Source organism: Centroberyx affinis, unplaced genomic scaffold (assembly GCF_046629955.1).
Source record: "Centroberyx affinis isolate AG114_WGS23_722 - 3 ecotype Tasmania unplaced genomic scaffold, CSIRO-AGI_Caff_v1 ptg000143l_1, whole genome shotgun sequence".
NCBI classification, from domain to species: domain Eukaryota; kingdom Metazoa; phylum Chordata; class Actinopteri; order Beryciformes; family Berycidae; genus Centroberyx; species Centroberyx affinis.
Genome location: NW_027278841.1, coordinates 1,246 through 24,174, shown reverse-complemented (window position 1 = coordinate 24,174; position 22,929 = coordinate 1,246). Strand labels below are relative to the sequence as shown.

Here is a 22,929-nt window from a genome sequence, read left to right as displayed (position 1 = left end):
CTGAAGAGGATCAACATGTTGGAAGTGATTTCTCCATCTTCCTTTCCCTCCTTCCACCATCTGCTGCCAGAAACTCTTTCAGCTTTAGCTCCGTTTGCTCTGGAAGAACAGAACCTCTTCCTGTTTTGTGCCGTAAAGCGATCCAGCAGATTTCCCTCCAGATCCACCAGGTGGAGACACAATGGAGGATGCAGAGTAGAGGCTGATAGAGGCTGACAGGCTGACCACTGATGGTCTGCTTTGTTTACAGTGATTATACTAATGTGTCAGAATTAATGCGCTAATGATTTATTGGATTAATGAATAAGTCAATCCAAATGGGTTATGGGTTCCAACTCCCCACAAGAGCAGGTATCACTTCTTTTCAAACGGTGTTCCTGTCTTGTGTTCTTGCTGTGAAATCCCTTCGCTTCTGAATAATTCATGCCCTGAAAAACCCTACAGGTGCCAGTTTGGATGTGTGTGTGTGGGACCTGAGCTTGGTGCGAGTCAGGATGCTCCTGGCCTCCTCGTACGTCACTCCGATCAGAGACTCCTTGTTGATGGACACCAGCTGGTCCCCGACCTGCAGCCTGCCGTCCTGAAACACACAGCACAGGAACACACGGCATCAGGTCACACTGTTCCACACACTCAGGTATTTGGGACCAACTGGGCTCTTTTATCCAAATTCCATTTTGTCATTGGCTGGTTTTAAAAGGAAATTATTGGGCATCGTCACTGAAAGCTGGTCTTGTTCCAGGCTGTTTCTTGGTAGGTTTTATTTTTAGTTCAGGTTTTAAATGTCATTTTTTTATGTTTGTCACTTGTGTGCTGTTTGTGTTTAAACGGTTTTGTTTTTATGATCAGCGCTGCCTCTTGGCCAGCTCTCCCTTATAAAATAGAAATTGGTTCTCAATGGGACTTCCTGCTAAAATAAAGGTTAGCTAAATAAAGGTTTTTGGCTAGTGATCAGACAGTCACCAGTTCTAATCCCTAGATTGTCTGTGAAAACAACAAAAAACAACAAAACAACAAATGAAGGGTGCAAATTATCGGTTTATGAAACTTAAACAAAATTATGGAAAATGCTCTCTTCTCTCCATGCAAAGAGAAATATTAAAGATAAGATGAAACAACAATGCTGTTCAATTCTTGTAATCCATTATTAGTTACATTTACTTTTATATTGTTTTATTTGTTGTTGCACAATTTTTCTAAAAAGTAGAAAAAAGTGAAAGGGCTGCAGCATCTCATGCAGACAACATGCTACTGAAAAAATTAGCTGAAATCTAATTTGAGATCTAAATCTGCTTGATATAAATGAGATCAGCTTCCTGTTCTAAAAACAGAGCAGCAGTCTTGTGTTTTAACACAATGATCATGGACACAGCACAAACCATATTGCTACGGCATGTTTTTGAAGTGGGGAACGCAAAAGTACTCTAACAGTTACTTCTAGTAAAGAGTAACTTTGTAACTAGCTACTTTTAAGAAAAGTGTCTAAGTAGAAAAACTAATTACTTTTAAAAGAAACGTTCCCCAACACGTAGAAATTATGAATGAGAGTATGAAGAAATATGAATGACAGCATTATGATGGTGTGCTCTAGAACAACAAATATTTGCCCAGCCAGCATGTTGGAGAGGAAATAAATATTGTAATTGCATGGAGAGAAGAAAGCATTTAATAAAACTAAACAGGGATGTGGGATATGATGTTATTGCTCATGCTGTGGCAGAAGCAGCAGCATGTGAAGCCACCTGTCTGTCGGGGCTTTGACAGGCAGGACGCTCACCTTCTGGCAGTCTCCTCCAGGCACTATTTCCTGAATGAACACCATTGGTCCTTCGGCGCGGTTGGCTCCGCCCTTGATGACGAGGCCCAGGCCAGTTCCCTTGGAGACACATATCAACTGAATGACACTGTCACTGGGGAGAGAGAGGGAGAGAGAGAGAGAGAGGGAGAGAGAGAGAGAGAGAGGCGGAGGTGAGCGGTCCTGGCACGCTGACACTAAGCATGATTAAAAAACACAAAGCCACGCTGCTTTCACTCAATCCTGCCACACCATAATCCCCCTTTCCTCTTCCTCCTCCTCTTCCTCTTCCTCCACCTCTCTCTCTCTCTCTCTCTCTCTCTCTGGTATTTTTTTTACTATTTTAAGCATTGCTGGTGTTTCCACGCTGCATAATCCTCCAGATTTTGTTTGTTTGAATGAAAAGAAAATTCACCCTCAGGAGAGAAACGGCCTACCAACGCACAACCGCTGAATGCACTGTATGCAAACGACTCCACAGGGCGTGTAGCAGCATGATCAAAGGAGGAAATACATTTGTTTTCTGTTTGAGCGCTTTTCGTCTCTTCGCAGTGTTTATTTTTGTGTTTTTTTTGTGTGTTTCTGTATATTTTGTGCATTGGAAGTAGTCAAGGATGTACGTTCCCTCCTTTGTATTTGTTGAATATAGTTTACCCAACATTTTAGGCTCTTTATGACTAAGTTATATGAGGATAAGGGGTTTTAATGGAAATTAAAATAAATTCAAAAATTGTGTTTTCCCTGTTTTGAACCCCCCCCCCAATTTTCTAAAGCACTTTGCTACACACTGGTTTGTGTTTTTAAATGCTGTATAAGTAAACATTTTTGACTTTTCTGAACAGATATTTGTTTTTTGCTTACATTTGTAAATGTTTGCTTTATTCTGATCACTGACTGAAGCTCCTAGTTTACTTTCCTTTTTATTTATCATTTGCATTTGCATTGTATGCCTTGCTTGTGAATCAAATTTGGTATTTTATAAAGCACATTGGTACACACTGGTTGTGTTTTTTCAAAGAGCTATACATAAATATATATATAAATAAAGCTGACATGACTTTTCTGAACAGATATTTGATTTTGGCTCACATTTGTTTGCTTCATGCTGATCACTGACTGAAGGTCCTAGTTGAATCTCTTTTTATTTACCAGTATCATTTACATTATATGCTTTATTTGTGAACTAACTACTGCAAGAGGTTTGGATTATCATTTTATTTCCGTATGGACTGAGACTTGAAATCTGCAATGGGGCTAAGTGGATGGACGTGCACTGTACTTCCTGCTTCCTGCCTACCTGAAGACGGGCGTGGGGGCGTGCACGGTGTACGGACAGGCGATGTAGGGGGGATTGGGGGTGTAGGGGGGTGCGTGAGTGTAGGTGGTGACCCCCTCCTTCGGGCTGAGGAGCTGCGGACTCTCCGATCTGGAGGAGGAGGAGGAGGAGGCCGTGTCTGTCAGCTTGCCTGGAGAGAGAGAGAGAGAGAGAGAGAGAGAGAGAGAGAGAGAACAAAGAGGTGAGGAGGAAGCAGTGGGAGAGAGAAAGAGAGAAAATAAAGAAATAGAGAGTGGGAGTGAAAGGCGGTGGGATGGAGGGGAAGATGAGAAAAAAGGAAGAGGGAAAGATAGAAGGCTGGACTGGGTGAAGACTGATATAGACCGATAAATTCATATCACTATAATAATAATAAACTTTATTTCTATAGCACTAAAATCAGAGGTAACAAAGTGCGTTACAGGAAGGAATAAAAACAAGAAGAGTAAAATACAGAGAGGAGATAAAATGAGAAGCACAAGCAAGACAAAGTGCAGAAAAAGAAGAAGAAATATATATGTAAAATAAAATCAGGTAAAAGAAAACTAAAAAAGTAGTGAAAAAAGGAAAAATATAAAGGAGAGGAAAAGGGTTTGGCAGCCTGGATTTACATGCGTTTTTGTATCTGTATATCCAATACACAGCCAATAAAAACATATATATAAAAGTACTGAGTTATGAACACAGTGGAAAAAAAACAAAAAACTACCAAGGACATCATGAGACAGCAGTGATGGATAGCAGCAGGGAGAGAAAGAGAGAGACAGAGATGGAGAAGATGGAGATGAAATGGAAATGGAAAAGCTTGTAGTTTGTCTGCGTCACCTGTGGGAGAGATCCGTCCTGAAGCTGTGATGTTGTTAGAGCCGTACTTCTCCATTAACTCTGCAAACTCCCTCCTTCAGGACACACACACACACACACACAGACACACACACACACACACACACACACACACACACAGACAAACACACACATGGTTAGGTTTAGTTAGAGTAGCAGCATTGGAACTAGGGTTCGGCTGATGTGGGTTTATTGAAGCCTGATAGAGATACTGATATTTTTGGATTGAAGCCGCTGATAGGGTTAGGGTTAGGATATTTTGTGCTGATATTTTGTGCTGTTTATCTAAATTTCATCATTTCCATGCTAATAAAAGTATTCAGTGTTTCCCCCTAAATATTCTTCTTGTCAGGGTGGAAAAGCCTCTGAAACAGCATTCAGACCATCATGGGACACTAAAACTCTCCACTGAAACCATGATGAATTGTTTTGGTGTCAGCAGCTCTTTAAAGGATAAGGCTGGTAAACCCGGAAGTCATTGGCTCCAATTGTAAGCTAAAAACCTTTACATACAGCTCACAAAGACATAGTTTCCATTTTAAAAATTGCTAGCTGTTACCGTGAAAAGTCAGACTGTTGTAGTTATTACCAAATCAAATTAAAATGGGAACAAATTCTTCGTTACGTCAGGGACTATTTTCTGTGCTACAGAACTACTTTCCTGAGATCGCAAAGTGTTTACAGCCGGCTTATTAAGTTGTTTGAGGATAAAGTCGGCCGGCCCAGTGCATCATGATGATGAAATATGCTGCAGAGCAGCAGCATGGCTCTGTGACGGGTTTTTAATCATTTTTTTTAATACAATGGAGTTCTATGGCTGCTGGGACATGGCTGCATTGGGCACCGGCTACATGGACGAGACTTGTTGGCAAAACAAAGTCATTGCTGATTTTGTTATTTTCATAGGATTTGTTGACGGTAAGCAATGCATTAAAAAACACCAGCCTTATCCTTTAAGGCAGGTTTGTAGAGCACCGCCACCTTTCATACAGAATTGTAGCCCAAAGTGTTTCACATAATGATGAATAAATGAATGAATAAATACCTAACAAGCAGTAAAGTAGTTGATGCAAAATTAAAAAAATGAAACAGGATGAAACAGGTAATTAAGACTAACAGAATGAGTAAAGAGGAACATGTACATAAAATAACCTGAATTAAAAACCAGATTGAAAAGATAGGCTATGTCTTTCACTTTTTCTTTAAAATACCAATAGAGCTCCCCAGTGTGTGTTAAAGTTAAGATTGGGTGTTTGTCTCCCTCCTCTGGACGCACAGAGACACACACACACACACACACACACACACACACACACACACACACACACTTCTGTCTGATCTGGATCTGATTTGACCGGTTAATGCCTGTCAGTCTGCAGGTAAACAGACTCAGCATGGTGTTTGGAGAAGAAAGCCCTGAGGTTAGGAGTCACACAGACTTCACCTCTGACCTCTGACCTGATAGATGCCTAACTGAAGTCACACTCAAATGAAAAAAAATATGTTCTAACTATCATACCATATCTATTGGACAATTTATGCCAAAAAAAAAAGCCAAAAAATTGTATTCAGTCCCGTTTTTAACTGCATAACGGTGTTTCAACACTATTATTTGCACTCTGTAAGCAACTGGCTCGCTCTCTAGTGTTTTCACATGATGTTTGTAAGGTAAATGATGCATTGTTTTGTTTTTCTTATGTGTTATATTTTATTTCAATTTTTATATGTTAATGTGAAACACACTGCATTGCACTTGTTTGCACAAAATGTTCTATATAAATAAAGCTTGAATGATTGACTTCAGCATCCTGGACTTTGTGAAAGCTGCTGACAGGAGGCACAAAACTCCATCAGGTTTATTTTTTTTTGTTGTTTTTATCCGCTGGGCCTGTGAGGACAGCAGGTTGTATCTGGGTTGACTCAGCCGTAGATTGTCTCGCTGAGAACCAAATCCCTTTAACAGCGGCTCGGTCCGGCCTGATTGCATCACAGCTCTGGTGTCCCCGCGCTGACCGGCTGGAGCGGCGGGGACGCGGCATCTGAGGCCCGAGAGGCTGCGGATAATCACAATAATTTGTTTTAAGTGTGAAACAAATCGCCGTAACAATCGGGGTCGAGATTTGAGGTGAATATCTGACGTGTCGGCACAAAGCGGCTTTCCCACGCACAGACTCTTGTTGGTTTTGGTTTCGTAATAATACGGATAAAACTGAACCGGGGTAGAGACGACCTTCCCTCTGCAGCCGCAGCAGTCGCTTCCTATCTTTTGTCGTAAAACTTGTATTTTCAAGCAGAATACCTCACATCATCTCCGCTCCACATCCCATCTCCTACATCTTCCTCCTCTACTCGCTCTAAAAACTCTGTCTGCCTCTTTTCTCAGCTCTTATTTCTTTTTTTTTGTTTTTCTTACTCTTCTCTCTCACATTTTCATTCTAGGATCACAGGATTTATGTTTATGTATCCGGCTCACTTCTTGTTGTTTGTACTCTTGATGATCTAGGAGTTGAAGCTATAACTGACTGTTGTGCTCACTTTAAAGTCACAATGAATGCATTTTGAGAGCATCTTTGCTTCCTTAATGTGATGTATTTCCTGTTGAAACAGGATGTTGGGGCGGGACATAATACAGGGAGGGATCATGGGAGACTGAACCTCAGACCTCACTGATCACCAGGCCATCCTGCCACCCAAAAACCACGAGCCAGCCAGGAGTCGAACCTAGAATCTTCTGATCCGTAGTCAGACGCGTTATCCATTGCGCCACTGGCCCACAGATCCACTGCATAATAAATCCACCATATATTATGTGTAATATCCTTTGGGAACGTACACTCTATACAGTGATGAAATGATACTCCTTTCATTTTAGCCAAGGAAGGTTAATATAATTATCTGAAACATTCATGCCCCATGGGAATAAAAGATTGCAAGGTTATGTTATGATGGATAGAATATTTCAACTGACTGCACAAAGAGAGACAACCTCCCTTCAGCAAAGTAAGACGAGAAACAGATGAGAGAGAATGTAATAATATATAGCTATAATAGCTTTCCGGGCCGATCACCGAACCTCGACCGCTCTGCCACCTACGCTCCCCTGCAACGATAAAGAGCAGTAATTACATGAGAAGAGAAGCTGAGAAAAATGACTTCAGAGTTTATCTCCTTCCTGACAAGAGTATTGCTGGTAGAGAAGCAGTCTGTATATTATCTAATGATATCTACGGTTGTAGTTTTTGCTGATGTCAAATACGGTTAGACCAATATACCAGTTTGCCAAAAATATCAGCCTGTCATCTCATCCAGCTCTGATATAATGGAGGTTTCTCCACTGGCTCTCTCCCCAACTAAAGCTAGTCTTTCTTGTTGACGTACATAAAGGCCTCCATGATTTATTCTAAGTAAATTCATTCTTTATTTAAAGGCAGCAATATATCCAAGAGTTTCCTCTACCATTAAATAAGTGGGGTGAGTCACCCTGCTTTAACCTGGGTTTCAGTGGAGAGTTTTAGTGTCCCATGCCAAATGCTGTTTCAGAGGCTTTTCCATGCTGACAAGAAGAAAATTCTGGAGGGAAACACTGTAAACTTGTAATTTTTTGGCATGAAAATGGTAAAAATGGTCGGCACATAAAAAACGTTATTGGCAGCTTCAATCAGAATCGGCCTTCAAAAACCTAAATCGGTTGAAAACTAAGATGAAATCTAAACCCAAGTCATGACCTCTGATCTTTAAATCCCACAGAAAGTAGATATTTCTGTTTGCCTCTGTACGGCAGTGCAGTCGTCTGTTGTCCTGCAAAAAACATGTCACCTCAAAAACGGTGTGCACTGTTGTTTTTGCTGATCTCTGGGTGCAGTTGTTTCGTAACTCTGATCAGCCGGAGCTCTTTTTTCAGAACAGAAACCCTGTGGACAGACAGCAGAGTGTCCCTATTGTGTCAGGGTACGTTTGGCTTGACGTGGCAGCCTGACATTGAAAAGCAGCGGGGACAGCAGAGTGCCAGGTCGGTTTACCTCCTGCTGGTGCTCCACACGACATCGTCTGTCAGTGACGAGGCTTCAGACTCAGCCGAGACAGAGCGGCTTCACCTCAGCATGTACATGTAGGAGTGGAGGACGCTGGTCATCTGTATCAAATGGCACTGCAAATACTGCCATTCTTCCTTTTAATGGGTCGTCAAAGCTTGAGGTAGTAAGAGCCGTTTTTCTCCTTCACTCTAAAAAGTGACAGGGTTTTGAGGAACCCTCTTCAGACTGTAACCATAGGGAACCCCAGATAGTTCCTTGAAGTACTCCTTTATAAAAGTTCATGAACCTTGACTGTACTTCCACAAACTAACATAGAGTATATGGGGGTTCTCCAAGAAACCCTTTAGAGGTATTTTTTCAAGCGAGGAGCCCTGGAGCTTAATGGCTCCCATTTATTGGTAGAAGAACCCCTAGCTTTTAGAGGGTTCTTCCTCTCTGAGACATTTTTGGGGGCAACTCTACTTGCACCTTAAGATGTTGCTAACCTTCGACAATAACTGCCATTGGTTTTGTAATGATGAGCAGATATTTCTCAGAGGCACAGCTGCTCTGGAAGGTTCGGTTAAACCTCAATGGACGGAACCACAGTAATGTTCCACTGAAGCCAATTGAAGAAGGCAAGAGGTAAGAGAGGAGGAAGCTAATGTTATGAAGCCTAGCGCTCTGCTACTAACTGAAACTAGAAGGGCACTTGGAGAGGGCAGACCTCCGCCAAGGTTCGTGCTATTATTGCTTGTTTGTGAGTCAGATCCGGATCCGCTCCAAAATTTAATGGGTTCTTCCTTGGCCCATGCTACAGTTTCATGAAAATCGGGCCAGTAGTTTTTCCATAATCCTGTTAACAGGCAAACAAACAGACTAACAAACAGACTAACAAACAAACAAAAGGCACTGAAAACATAACCTCCTTGGCGGAGGTAACAAATGCAATCTAGCCATACTAAGTTATCTAGGTTAGCTAGTTAGCTAGCTGACCTTCAATATAGCCATACTAGCCTATAGCCATATAGGTAAGCTAGTTAGCTAGCTGCTGAGCTTCAACATGATGTCATGGTCATGAATGAATCAAAGAAAGAAGTCATTGCCATTCATATTTTTTGTTCATAGAGTTCCTTGCCATTCACGTTTGCCAGTTAGCAAACTTGCTCTCTGAAAAAATGTGGTTCTTTGGCTCCGCCCACTGAGGTTTAACTCAACCAATGAGATTATTTCTGCCTCCAGAGCAGCTCTGCTTCCAAGAAATGTTTGTAGAACTTAAGCTACAATCTTCTAATGCTGAAGGGATCTGGTATGCCGTGCGAAGGCACCTCTTTGGCATTGCCAGAGGTTTTACTACCAGCTGAGTACGACCGGAGCACACAGCACGCCACCAAGAGCTCTCCCTGCAGGTGAACCCAAACACCTTAATGTGCTTACTGTATTAAGACTATTTTTAGATTCATCGAAATCAAATCATGGGGCTCATCAGCACTCCTGCTGTGCACAGATCATCCCCGTTCAGGAGTGACAACAATGAGCATAGTGACAGAAACAAATCACCAGGAACAGTGAGGACAGGTCATCGCCACAACACAGAACATGGAAAGGAGGATTTTTTGTTTTGACTGGCTTACTCTAAAAAGCACCCAGTCAAATTGCCACCAAAAACACACAGCAACAATAGTTTTGTACACACAAATTGTGCATTTTACATATGCTAACTTGCAAAAAAAAAACAAAGATCTAAAACAAAATGTGAAATGGAAATGCATAAAGACAAGTAGGACTTATAGGTAGGGAGAAGAGTTAATTAAAATCAAAGTAAAAGTTATGCAATTCATTACCTGGAATCATCGTCCCTGGCGACCAGCAGAGACATGTGATTGGAGAACGAGGCTGTCCTCAGGATCTCCACCGCCCTATCAGGAAACAGGAGAGAAAAGAAATCACCTCCATCAGCTGGGTGCCTGAGACCGCCTGCGACACCATTCATCATACATACATTACTCTGGTTGTAACTGAGTAGCTTTTTTTATGTACTTGTACTTTTTTTTAGTACTTTAAAGTCAGTAATTACACTTTTACTTGAGTATGCTTTAACTTAAGCATTGTACTTTGCTACATTACAAATGTTGTACCCATTGCATCAGAAAACGGTCATTGCATAAACCCTGCACTAGCATCTGGAGAAAAGTTAACTAACTGTAACAATAAATGTTCAAATTTATTTATCTTTTTTATAATAGTTGCTTAGTTAACATCCATCCATCTAGAGTAGTTTGTGTTTGTCTGGTTGTTGTCTAACTAGTTTGCTAGCCTTGCTAGCTAGTTGGATAGCTATTAGCAGAAGCTATATCAGTATAATAACGTTTTTGAGTAATGGAGATGGGTATTTTCAGATTTTTTTTCATCACAGATTGAATAAGGATGTGAATCTCACACTCTTACTTTTAAAAGCTCAACATATTCTATAGCAACATGTATATCACATACTGAACTCTTAGCATTGTCTGCCAAAGATTATGTAAAACATTTGATAATTTTTTTTTTAAGTAACCCAGGAACTTTTATTAGTATTTTTAGTTATTATTATTATTATTTAGTTAGTATATTATGTGTTAAATTAACAACATTTTGCTTTTACCAAAGTAGATTTTTACACCAGTAATTTTACTTAGCTTATACTGTAGTTAAATTTAAAGCAAAGTAGGCTAACAGTCCTTCTACTTGAGTAGGATGTTTTTGTATTCTTTCCACTCCTGACTGTGTATATAATACATGCATAATAAAAACATAAGGTGAAACAAAATGAAACTGCTTAAAACAACAACAGCAAAATCACTGTATCTTGGAGACAAAAGAGTGTAACTGGTCATCTTATGTCTGGTTTTCTCACTAAAAGGTAACTTAGGAGACAAGGACAAAAGCAAATGTTTTTAATTTTTCCTCATTTACAGAAGTCAGCTGGGTAAATATTACCACTGCCTCACCAGCTTTGACTAACTAACCTTTCATTGGTCACTCCTATCAGGCTGATATTATTGACATCCAAAATCAGGTCACCTGACTTAAGCCGGCCTGGAACAGAGAGAGAGAGAGAGTCAGACAGAGACAGACTGACAGGTGATGGAGGATATTTGTACTGTCTGTATCTTTCCCTGTTCAGTTTTATCAGACAAATAATCAAAAACAGACAAAACAGGAGGCACCTACCGTCCAGCGCAGCCAATCCACCGGCTACCACCCGCTTGATGTAGATGCCAAACTCTTCCCCTGTGAACTCCCGGTAGCCTCCGATTATTTTCACACCTACGAGTGGAAAAGATTGAAAGGTTAAATCCATCGTCAGCAAGCACAGACTGCACAGAGTGTACTGGGAGAAGAAGAAGAGCTCAGGTTATTGGAGAAATCAATGTAGAAGCTGAAAAAAAAAAAGTCTGATTTCAGAAAATAAATGAATGATCTGTTGATGCTTTTGATATCTATGTGTACAGGTTGGCTACTGACAGTCATGTTGATGTATTTGCCTGCTATTTCATACACAGTAAAGCAATATTTTGAGAGAGACACTGAGCCGTCGCATACTGTAAGCTCAGAGACAAGAGGTGAAAAAGTCAGGGAGATTACGCTCACCGAGTCCCTTCTTGCAGTCGCTGAACTCCAGTCTCTGTACGGCTCGGTTGATGCCGTGCGGCCCCATGATCGTCCTGGGAACAAGCAAACGACAGATTCAAACACACATCAGCATCCTGCCCCTCCGCCTCATCCCTCCGTTTCATCCGAAGGCAGTAAAGCCCCTGTTGCCCCCCTGGAGAGAGCAGAGAACAGAGGCCCAGTCGTGTCCTGCTGCCTCTTCCCCCGAGCTCAGCTGCAAAAAATAATCAAATCATCACAGGATTTGGGCATTTTCTGCTTGTGTTCGTTTCCACCGGCGGGCATCACCACCCCCCCACCCCACCCCCTCACCCCCTCCCCGCTACATCCAAACCAATACAATTTGTAGCCTCTTAAATCACACGGCAGTTGAACCGTAGTGTGACCTGGATGTTACCAACCTCCAGCAGACCCAAACAGAGGTTTAGAAAAATCAAAGAAACACTACAAAACAATTTCAACAATATCTTCAACAATCCTTGTGTCCATACAATCCCTGTGTGTGTTGGGAAATTCTTGCCTGGCAGGATGGAGTGAGGTTAAAGGTTAAGAGATTCCCCAGACGGTCAAGATCATTCTCTTCTCTGTCCTTTTCTGTCCTGTGGATGAACTGACTGCTAGACCGGAGCCTGGATGCTGTACGGTCCGGAGTGAGCAGCGGTTATTTGCTTACGTGTGTGTGTGTGTATGAGAGTGTGTGTGTGTGTGTGTGTGTGTGTGTGTGTGTGTCAAGAGACAGCAGCTACTCCTGCAGACAGGATTTCAGCATCAGGTCAAACACACTTTGTCTCATCTCTTCACAGATTTTTAAAGGTGCTGCTATGTGTAGCATTTGTAATCATCAACATATCATTGTCAAATTGATATCTTGGTATAATACCGTAAACAAATGAGACCACAGTTGAGACAATTTGTCGCCTCTCTCACACCAGTAGTATTGTTAGTTGTAGTGTTTCTCCACATGAAGACTACATTTCCCATAAGCCCCGTTGCTTCCTGCTTTAGCTCCATTTGCTCTGGAAGAACAGAACCTCTTCCTGTTTTGTGCCGTAAAGCGATCCAGCAGATTTCCCTCCAGATCCACCAGGTGGAGAAACAATGGAGGATGCAGAGTAGAGGCTGATAGAGGCTGATAGAGGCTGACAGGCTGACCACTGATGCTCTGGTTTGTTTACGGTATTATACTAAAGTCTCAAAATTAATGTGGTAAAGATTTATTGATGTTAAAATGCTTCATGTAGCTCCTTTAATTAATAGAATGGTCTTGTGAATGCTAATCTTTCTTTCTTTGCAATACAGCCATGACACATTATATAATACTAGGGGAATGCTTGGGGAATGCATACTATATACAGTAATAACATTAATACTCTTCTCATATCGGCCCAGGAAAATTGATATTGCAAATGTTTAGGGCAAGTGAGAATAAAATTATCGAAGCGTTTTTTATGATAGGTATAAAAGAGAAATTGGTTCTCAGTGGGACTTCCTCGTAAAATATCTAACCGCAAAAGACTTTTCCAGCTTCAGAACTATTCAGGTGAATACCATAATGTACGTTGTTTGGTGGACGCTTTTATCCAATGAGTGCATGCAATTTCATCATGGGTGGCTCTAGTTTTAATGAAACCCCTCACCCTGACCCTGTTAGTGCCATGCCCTACGCACTGAGCTGTTTATTTCCCCATTATTGGCAAATGTCTTGTGTCAGCCCTGGTCATGTCCAACTCTGATCTGGATGGATTTAATCCTCTGGCTGTCAGGAAGAGGCAGAGAGCAAAAGTTCAGTGCTAAAGTAAGTAGGCCAGGCAGTCCAGTTAAATAGACCTGAGAGGTGCATCGGGATTCAGGACCTGCTCTTGACATGACCCACCTGGGACTCTGATCATTATTTTTGTCCCCCACCAAAGGGGGGGACTATGGATCGGTCTCAGTCCGTTAGTTCGTTCGTTCGTTTGTTAGTCACAATGTAACGTTGACTTTGTGCCGCTAGGGGGCGGCATTGACAATGAATGGGGACTCAGTGGTAAAGCAGGTCATACAGTTAAAGTTATCATACAATGTGGGGGACAATGAATGGGGACTCAGTGGTAAAGCAGGTCATACAGTTAAAGTTATCATACAATGTGGGGGACAATGAATGGGGACTCAGTGGTAAAGCAGGTCATACAGTTAAAGTTATCATACAATGTGGGGGACAATGGATGGGGACTCAGTGGTAAAGCAGGTCATACAGTTAAAGTTATCATACAATGTGGGGGACAATGGATGGGGACTCAGTGGTAAAGCAATACAGTTAAAGTTATCATACAATGTGGGGGACAATGGATGGGGACTCAGTGGTAAAGCAATACAGTTAAAGTTATCATAGGTAACATAACAGTCTACACACGCTACACACTTGGAGACATCAGACTGGGTTGATGTGTTGAAGTGAGAGTCAATGGAGAATTTTTGGGCAAACCTCTAACCACAAGACACTGTAGTTATTGTACAGTTGTTGGACTGTTGGACTGTTATTGCATCATCACTGCACTACCACTGTGCCTCAGTGTTGACTACTTATATCATATTACCACTTACCTACTGTGCAATACCATATGTCACTTATCATTTAGCATTTATATTATTCATAACACTCACACTCCTGGTGTTGTATGTTATATTGTATATTGTATTATAAATTGTATTATAGTGTACATTGTGTAATGTACGGAGTGTATTTATTGCGTATTGTAGTTCTTATATTTTGTACTGTATTGAGTAAAAACAGGACAATTACAGTTACTACATTTCAAGATATAACTTGTAAGCCTAATTCTGAGGAGAGTAGGCAACAGAAATATATGGTCAATCTGTCCTTTCATTGTCCCATACCAAAATGCTTACACAATTTCACTCATATTTCAAGTTCACTCAGCAATCACTGACTGACCCAAGGGTGGAACTACATCACTGGTGGGGGACAACATGTTTACTATTTGCTTGTTCTACAGAGAAGGACCTTCAGGGCTGGTATCGTGAAACTCTGTCAAGTTCACACACTACACACATTATAGTGTATATTAAGTGAGGGATAATGTAGAGAGAATAAGCCCCGACAGGATGAATCAGGACCCTGACAGCAGGCGGAGGTCACTCTGATCGTCCTGAAGCTGATTATGTTGCACTAACATCATCAATAAATTACTTCAGCTTGTAACAAAGTAATTTGCAAGCTTCTGCCAAAAAGTCTAGTCCAGCAGGACTGACTGCAGTAAACAAGCTGTAATGTCTTTTTGGTACAAGGCAGCACTAGTTCTCTAGATCAGTGGTTCTCAAACTTTTTCACGTCAAGGACCCCTAAACTGACACAAATTAGACCACGGACCCCCATTTGATAAGATTCTTGCTTTCAGATGTTTTATTACAGAAAGTATATGAAACCCATGACCAAAATAGTCATACATTCTGTCATTGTGTTACTTATGGATGGAATTATAGTGAAAATAAATTATTCCCCTTTTTGCTGGGGACCCCCTGGAACCCCCTCAAGGACCCCTGGGGGTCCCTGGACCCCACTTTGAGAACCACTGCTCTAGATCAACAAAGAAATCAACAAAATGGAGCGGACTCCTTGGCTGCAGAGTGATGTGATTGGATGTGAAACAGCGGCCTTTTATTCAGAAATAACAGATCTCAGGACTGAGTATTCAACAAAGCCGCGTAATACAGATACACAGTATCTTGTGAAAACATGATGGTGATTTACAATTTGTTGCTTCTCTCACATGCTTTAGGTACATCTGATTGATCTGATATACTGTAGAATGCTTTTGTCAATACAAAAATATCGACAAGACAGAAGCACTCCCGTGTCAACAGTATACAGGCATTAGTTGAGTGTGTATCCATCCGTTTCTGTAAAATATCGGCCAAGGTGGCACTTAAGAAACATAGCGGCTCTTTACAGACTGTGGAGAAAAAAGAGAAAAGACTCCAGAGTCGCTGCTGGCTTGATGATTACAATACTGACCAAGCCAGGACTGTAAACTTTGCTGTAATTCGGTTAAAACAAACCAAACAACCCGCTGTGAACCAACAAATCACTGCACACACATCATCATTTCCTCTCTCTGGGTTGGACAAACCCTAAATAATCCGCACCACGGTCTAAATGGAAAAGGACTGAGACTGTTGAATTTTGGTGAACCTTTTTTCATGTTTTTGGTCGGCACCCGAGTCCGCATGGCGTGTTCACACCTGTCAGAATGAGCCGAACTTGGCAAAAATGTCATAAAATCCAGACCAAATGATGTGGGTGTCCAACAGTGAAAGTCTCATCATTTGTGTCTCTGCTTTAAGGAGGTTAACCTAAACAGACAGATGTAACACTGTTTCCTTCACACTGGCTGAACTATTGCTGCACTTTTGTTCCATCCGCAAGAGGAAATGTTTGGAAAAATCAAGGTTTGTTCTCTTTACAACCATTGGAAGTTACAAGGCCCAGTCTGGGAACTAGTTGGTTGAGACGTAAGTTTTGCGTTACTGTAAAACTTTCAAGAAAGAATTAGATCTGCAGAACTAACACAGGATAGATGCATGAAGGGGGAATTTTTCAGAGTCATTCCTATGTTCCCAGGGTCCTATGTTCCCCAGTTCTAGGGTTAGGGTTAGAGACCTTCAAAATCAAATAAAATGATAACCATTGGTTTTGTTGTGTTTATATAGCTGTTTTGAAGCCTTGTTCCAATAAAAAAAACTGGATAATATTTATGAAATATTTTAACTTGAAACGGTTCAAATTTGACCCGAACACAATAGGAGGGTTAATGTGTGTTAACAGAATATTGAACTGGGGAACATAGGACCCTGGGAACATAGGACCATGGGAACTTAGGACCCTGGGAACATAGGACCCTGGGAACATAGGACCATGGGAACCTAGGACCCTGGGAACATAGGACCCTGGGAACATAGATACACTCCCTTTTTCAATAGCTACCACTGTAAAGCAATGGAGAAAGGCAGTGGAAGCAAATGTGCATTCAAGGGAGACGGCATCCGAGAATCAGCAGCTTCCAGATCTGTTTTCCTGTCACTTCTCCCCATCTGCATTATTTCTCCTCCTGTCTCCATCATCTTTTCTTTGTTGCTCCTTGTCATATTTCTGCAGAGCTTTGTTCCCTGTATATCCTCAAATTCTCCCGTTTCATTCTGAAGACTGCTTTTCGATTTCTAGCGACTCGTAAGAGAGGGATTGTGAACAACGAACAGGTTGAAATTAAAATGTTTAATATGAAGTAGATGAATGTTCAAGGTCTCCAGCTGTCAGGGTTAGAACTGAATTTCAAAAGAAGAATACCGAGCCAATTTGATTTACCACAAAAAGACTTTAAAACCAGATTTACTGAGGCGGCCGAGCGACCTGCTGCAGAGCTGTATGGGCTGGTTTGCCTCAGTGAATAAAGTTTAATTTACAAGTTTTGCTTTTGAATTGTCTTGGTGTCCCTCTTTTGAAAAACTGTGAGTATGAAATGTTCGCCAAACCAGGATTTGATCATTCTCCCCATTTCTGAAAGCAACATCAAGCACAATAGCATTCAATCTTCTCCTCAAAGCAAAACATCACTTTAAAACAAGATTCAGATATGTTCAGCTTGTCACACTTTAGCTTAGTTTAGTTTAGTTTAGTTTAGTTTCCATACTGCAAAACCTGACAAGCTGTCCAGTGATGTTCTCTTGTCTCCAGACCTTTCAGCTTATTTCATGATATTTTTAATCTTCTTCTTTCAAGAAATCATCATAAAACAATGAAGAAAATCTGGAAACAAGAAACTTTCTCCAAGACAATTTCACTTTTACCAAGTAAATGTCCTGAAACAAGTTACATTCTCCTGAAAAAAATTTTAATTTGTTGAAAGCGGTAAAATTATCTGCCAGTGCAGTGAGATGATTTCACAAAAAAAATCCTAAAATAAGATTGATGAGTCTGGAGACAGAAAGCTTTTGCAGTGCATTTGTGATTAAAACTTTTCTCGGAGAGTCGCATTTTCAGGCGTCTCTGTGCCGTTATTTGGCGCCACCCAGAGTTCAAAGGTCATCGTTCTCACCTGGACAAGCCAAACCAACTAAAGGAGGAAACACTGCAGAGTTCAGAGAAACCGACCTGAACACGCTTGGTGTGAACACAGAGCATCAACAGAGTGAATCTACGGTGCGTTAAGTCGGTGAGACAGGACGCTGTTCTCTGTAGGAGCCCAAATTTGTGGTTTAGAGCAGTGGTTCTCAACGTGGGGTCCAGGGACCACCAGGGGTCCTTGAAGAGGTTCCAGGGGTCCCCAGAAAATGGATGAATTGTTAAACTTCACCATTATTTAATTTACAAGAAGTTAACACAGTTATAGAATTTAGAAGAATGACTGTTCTGATCATAGTTTCTCTGTTATCTCTCTACCTGCAATACAGATAGTCATGGGAGTCTGGACAAAATCATATCTGACAATAAAAATATTCTCAGATTTGGGTCCGAGAGACAAAATCTCATCAAATGGAGGTCTGTGGCCCTAATGTGGACTGAATTTGCGGTCCTTGGTATGAAAAAAGTCGAGAATCATCGGTTTAGGCTGATGAGATGTGAGCATTTTTTTAGGTAAAAATCTTGCCTAGTGCAGCTTTAAGTGTTGATATATACAGTAAATTAAAAAAATAAAAGTCAAAGTTTAAAAATCTTTCTCTAACTCGTCTGCTTCACTTCATCTACAGCTCTTCATCTGTAATCGGTACAGATTTAATAAGACAAATTAATAAGGATTAAAGGCTTTTACCTGGATGCAATACCTGGATACCTGGACTCTTCAGTGTTCCTCATGAAAACAGTTAAGTGTCCCCTAATGTTTTGTACAGTTTAGTTGGCTCTGTTCTTCCTAAGCAGGTAAACTTCACTCTCTGTGCGGCAGTATTCCTCACGGCAGCGGCGACAAACAGATGACAATAGCTGAAGCGAGGCCAGCTGCCGGGACACAAGGCAGCAATTAAACTGATCACTTAATACCTGATAATCTGCATTACCTGCCCCGCACACACACAATGTCACACGGGCCGGCTGCCAGAGGGACAACAGCAACACTGCAGCAGGAATGTTACTGTTAAAGGTCTCATGTTGTTTTCAAATCCACTGTCAGCGGTGGAAGAAGTACTCAGATCTTGTACTTAAGTAAAAGTAGCAATACCAGAGTGTAGAAATACTCTGTTACAAGTAAAAGTCCTGTGTTCTAATTTTTACTTAATTAAAAGTACAAAAGTATTAGCATCAAAATATACTTAAAAGTATCAAAAGTAAAAGTACTCATTATGCAGAATGGCCCATTTCAGAATAATGTATATTATATTATTGGATTATAATTATTATCACTTTAATGTTGCAGCTGGTAAAGGTGAAGCTGATTTTAATGTCTTTATTTACTGCTGTGTAGTTTGTAAATTTCCCCCTGGGGATCAATAAAGTTTTATCTTAATCTATAATAATGCATCATAATTTATTTGTTGATTATATTTTGTATTATTAATCTGAATATGCAAAGTAACTAGTAACTTAAGTTGTCAAATAAATGTAGTGGAGTAAAAAGTATAATATTTGCCTCTGAATTGTAGTGGAGTAGAAGTATAAAATAGCAGAAAATGGAAATACTCAAGTAAAGTACAATTACACCAAAATACTTAAGTACAGTACTTGAGTAAATGTACTTAGTTACTTTCCACCACTGTCTACTGTGGATAAGACCAGGAGGAAGAGGAGTAAGGTTCTTCATCATGTTGTGCAAATAAATGGAGTGTAATGCAGTTTAATAATAATAAGTTTAAAACTATCAAACTGTCATAATAAAGACAAAAAAGCCCCCAAAAATGATAATAATAAGTTTAATGTAGCGTAATGTGTAATGTAGTTTTGTTGAAATGGTTTTTACTGAATGAATGTGACGTCGTCACAATACCGGACTCTGATTGGCCGACAGCAGCGGCGGCTCCTCTAATTCAAATGAGCTAAACCTGCTGAGTGGCTGAGGAGGCTTTCCAGGTTCACACGCTGCCAACTGGACCCTGATTGGACGGATTTCAGTCATTCTTTAGTGAGGGAGCCAATCAGGACCGAGTCCAGCTGTGACGCATTCACCGGCGTTAGTTTTGAAACTGCCGGGAAATAAAGGAGGGATTTTTGAAAATGACATAACTTTAAGCAGTCAAAGTCAAATTTTAACAGTGTTTTCATTAAACATCTGTGATCATTTAGGTATATAAATGGAGGAAAAGTTGAATTCCTATAATAGCACCTCTTTAATGTGCCAGGTTCTCACACTGCTGCTAATTTGGCGACTTTATCACTAAATTTAAAGACTTCTCAGACCTCCTGCTGACTTTATTCCTCAAAAGCGACTAGTGACAAACGTAGTGACTTTCTGACGATGGGGGAAAGTCTTAAAGTGATGAATCCAGAGCGTTTGGCGATAAATTTGCACAACTGATGCTGATTTGTGCTACTTGCTTGTCTAATCCAAAGAGGTCTGATGATCCCACACACACTGTAGCCCCGCCCTCCACTGACAGATAATATACTGATATGCAAATTAGCTGGTGACTTCTAGCGACTTCTACTTTCCTTGGAAAAGAGTTGACAAATTTGACTATTTGAGTATTTCAGAGGCTCGAGGGGCAAAAGATGTCGAGTGGAAACCTTGTATCTGTAAAATAGAAACTTCTAAGAAAATCAGCCTTGTTTTTTGGCTTAGCTGTCATGTATTTTGAGTTTATCCACTGGGGTTTTGAAAACGTTTCATAAGTCCAAGTGTCATGTCATGCCTCTATAGAGTGCCATAGAGGAGAATGTAATCCTTCAGTTGAACATGAAAATCACCCAAACTGGAGTTTTTCACGAGGTTTACACAACAACAGCGATATAGATATTTCTGAGATACAAATTTCAGATCATGCTTGTAAACTCTCATTTTTCTTGAAAAAAAAAAAAAAATGAACAACTGCAGCTTCTAAAAATCATAATTTTGTATTCTGCATATTTACAACTATAACAACTTTTTGGGGATCATGAGACATAAACAAATAAGAACGGCATGAAACAATCTTTAAAAAAAAACAAAAGAGAACCGCTGCTTTAAACCGCAGCAGATGGATCCATACAGATTACATACAGATCCCAACACAGATGGATCCATATGCTGACAGATTATCATGGCAGTGTGCCATATGGTGAGCAGCAGCCACTGTATGTTGGATAATAAAAGCTTTGGTTTGCAGAACAGACAGAAGAGACTGAGGAATGCTTTATTAGATAAGATGAGATTAGATGAGAAAAGATCAACAGTCAGTGTGTCGGTCTGATTCTCTGACTGTTGTGGTCTTATTAAAGGAGAGCACCAGTGTCATTTAGACTTTTAGATTTACTTCTGTTTATGTCTAGTTTACATTCCCCCAGTCATTTTTTTTGTTTTTTAACATTTACTCATTTTACGCAGTTTTTAAAATCCAAACTTTACGGTGTCAAACCAAGCTTGAAATGATCAAAGAAGCCCTAAATAAAAAGCCCCATGGATGTGACAGTAAAGTTTGTTTTTGGAGGGATTATTTTCCTGGAGGAGACTTCTTATCATTTCTTCCTGCTGACTGACGGGAGGCTGAGCGTAATGCAGCGCTGAGATGAAAACACCCGACTCAGCAACTCAATGAAGAAAACCAGAAAGTTTGGCTTCATGTTTCACTGTGATGGATTCTCTGTTTTTCATACCGGACTAAAAGGAAAACAACACTGATATCTGCAACTGTGCTGACTGTGTGCAGGAAGAATGTGAAGGGTTAAAAAAAGCAGTGTGTTATCCTTTGATATAGGTGTGTGTGTGTGTGTGTGTGTGACATCCAGCGCTGCACACACACACACACACACACACACATTGACTTAACCTCCGGAGCCGGTAAACAGGCTGTAACCTAATTCACCTCTCCTGAAGTCTGTGACCCACATGAGCCGCCGCGGCAAAACAACAAGGCAGAAAAACAAAAAAAATTTAAAGCTGTAAACCACCACATGGAAAGGGGAAGTTTTCCTCTTTTAAATACAAAGAAGACATGTGAGGGAGCGAGGAAAGGAAGCAAGGAAAGGACTCACCAGTAGAGGAGAGACAGCCCATCGAATCGCTCAGCCTCCTGAGGGAGTAATGGCATCGCACGGCGGTCCGAGACGAGAAGCCACACACACTCACTCACACACACACACACACACACACACACGCTCACACACACACACACACACACAAGTATTATGCCGCCATGAGACAGGAGTGGGCTGTTCGGAGGAGACGGGATGAGAGGAGACGGCGGCGGCGGTGGCGGCGGCGGCGGCGGTGGTGGTTCAGTCGAGGTCGGTGTGTGTGTGTGTGTGTGTGTGTGACCGCAGAGAGAAGAGAAGAGGAGAGCAGAGGAGAGGAGAGGAGAGGAGGAGAGGAGAGGGATGGAAATCCGCCTAGACAGGGAGAGACACGCGCTTACCTTTACTCACTAATCCATGCTGATACCCGTCCGTCAGCACGCACACACACACACACACACACACACACACACACACACACACACACATACATACACTTAAGCACATGCACATGCACACACACACTTTGACTAAGAGGAAACTTTAAATTTATCCCTTTAGATGTGGCAAAATGGGGTAATTTAGAAATGTAGGAATACAAAGTCACTCATGCACTTAATATGAGTGCATGAGTGTGTGTTTGTGTTTCTACATTTCTAAATACACACACATAGGCTATGCACACACACACACACACACACACACAGTCTACACTCACATACACATACTCAATACACCCAAAAAACCACACTCACATGGAAAAACACATAAACATACACATAGAGTATATATATATACACACATATAGGCCTACATATACACAGACACACATACACACAGAGGCACACACACACACACACAAATACCTACAAACACACACACATATACATGTTGACAAAGACACACAAACACACCCACACACACATACATATACACACACTCAAACACACATACATGTACACAGACATTGACACACACACACACATACACACACACACATACACCAATCAACCCACACACATATAACACACACTTATACATACACACAAACACACACACAAACATACATACACATAAGTACACAGAAACAAACACACACGCACACACACACCTACAAATACACACATATACATGTACAAAAAGACACACAAACACACACATACACACACACACACAC

General features: G+C 41.0%; 1 protein-coding gene and 1 non-coding gene across 2 annotated transcripts in view; both read right to left on the bottom strand.

The window, feature by feature from the left end:
• stxbp4 (syntaxin binding protein 4) overlaps positions 1-19,722 on the bottom strand; it is an 80,586-nt gene extending 60,864 nt beyond the window's left edge. The window contains exons 1-10 of the mRNA XM_071531575.1: positions 19,594-19,722; positions 17,713-17,768; positions 11,600-11,673; positions 11,180-11,275; positions 10,975-11,044; positions 9,811-9,885; positions 3,938-4,009; positions 3,093-3,275; positions 1,778-1,910; positions 474-580 (exon numbers count right to left, since the gene is read on the bottom strand). Coding sequence (XP_071387676.1) covers positions 474-580; positions 1,778-1,910; positions 3,093-3,275; positions 3,938-4,009; positions 9,811-9,885; positions 10,975-11,044; positions 11,180-11,275; positions 11,600-11,673; positions 17,713-17,768; positions 19,594-19,722 — 995 coding nt within the window. The remainder of the gene's footprint in view (positions 1-473; positions 581-1,777; positions 1,911-3,092; positions 3,276-3,937; positions 4,010-9,810; positions 9,886-10,974; positions 11,045-11,179; positions 11,276-11,599; positions 11,674-17,712; positions 17,769-19,593) is intronic.
• trnar-acg (transfer RNA arginine (anticodon ACG)) lies at positions 6,654-6,726 on the bottom strand. The gene has a single exon. It is a non-coding gene; the product is annotated as a tRNA-Arg (tRNA).
• Positions 19,723-22,929: the final 3,207 nt, after the last annotated feature.